General features: G+C 43.3%; 1 protein-coding gene across 1 annotated transcript in view; it reads left to right on the top strand.

Moving 5' to 3' along the window:
• Positions 1 to 339, top strand: part of LOC107675796 (thioredoxin-like protein 1) — a 9,070-nt gene extending 8,731 nt beyond the window's left edge. Inside the window, exon 8 of the mRNA XM_016470261.1 lies at positions 74 to 339. Coding sequence (XP_016325747.1) covers positions 74 to 103 — 30 coding nt within the window. The 3' untranslated portion in view covers positions 104 to 339. The remainder of the gene's footprint in view (positions 1 to 73) is intronic.
• Positions 340 to 615: the final 276 nt, after the last annotated feature.

Below are 615 nucleotides of genomic sequence, written 5' to 3'. Positions count from 1 at the left end.
GTGTGTGTGTGTGTGTGTGTGTGTGTGTGTGTGTGTGTGTGTGTGTGTGTGTGTGTGTGTGTGTGAGAAACAGGTTGTGGGAAAGAAGGGAGAAAGTCACTGAAGAGGAAAAGACCACACGACATATTGCTGCAATCTCTCTCTGCCAACATGACTGGACGATATCACCACAAACACTGCTGAGCGCCGGATCCGTCCCTGAGCTCGCCATCAGACCAGAGAGAGAGCGAGAGAAGACACAGCTTTGTCTCAATGAGGCCCTGGATCACTCATTTTTATCCGAAATGTCCCTGTAAATAAAGTCGATCCTTTTTCAAAGGCACGTGGCTACTGTTGTTTATCAGCACTGGAACTGAAGCCTTTCTATGATTTAAAAAAATAATTCATCTAAATGCAGGAATGCTGAGTTTTTTTTTGAAAACGAGATGCTGCTGTTCCTGCTCCGGCCGCTGGGTGGCAGCAGACTCCACGCAATCAGCTTTATGGCGAGATGCGTTCAAAAACCATCGCATGTGTTTGCAATATTATCTTTACATTTGTTTGAATCACATAATTTGAAAGAAATTTGAAAGCGGTGTAAATAACTGCATTTAAAAAGACTACGTTTTAAAACAA

Source organism: Sinocyclocheilus anshuiensis, unplaced genomic scaffold (assembly GCF_001515605.1).
Source record: "Sinocyclocheilus anshuiensis isolate Anshui unplaced genomic scaffold, SAMN03320099.WGS_v1.1 scaffold708, whole genome shotgun sequence".
Taxonomy (NCBI): domain Eukaryota; kingdom Metazoa; phylum Chordata; class Actinopteri; order Cypriniformes; family Cyprinidae; genus Sinocyclocheilus; species Sinocyclocheilus anshuiensis.
This window is presented reverse-complemented; position numbering and strand designations above follow the sequence as displayed.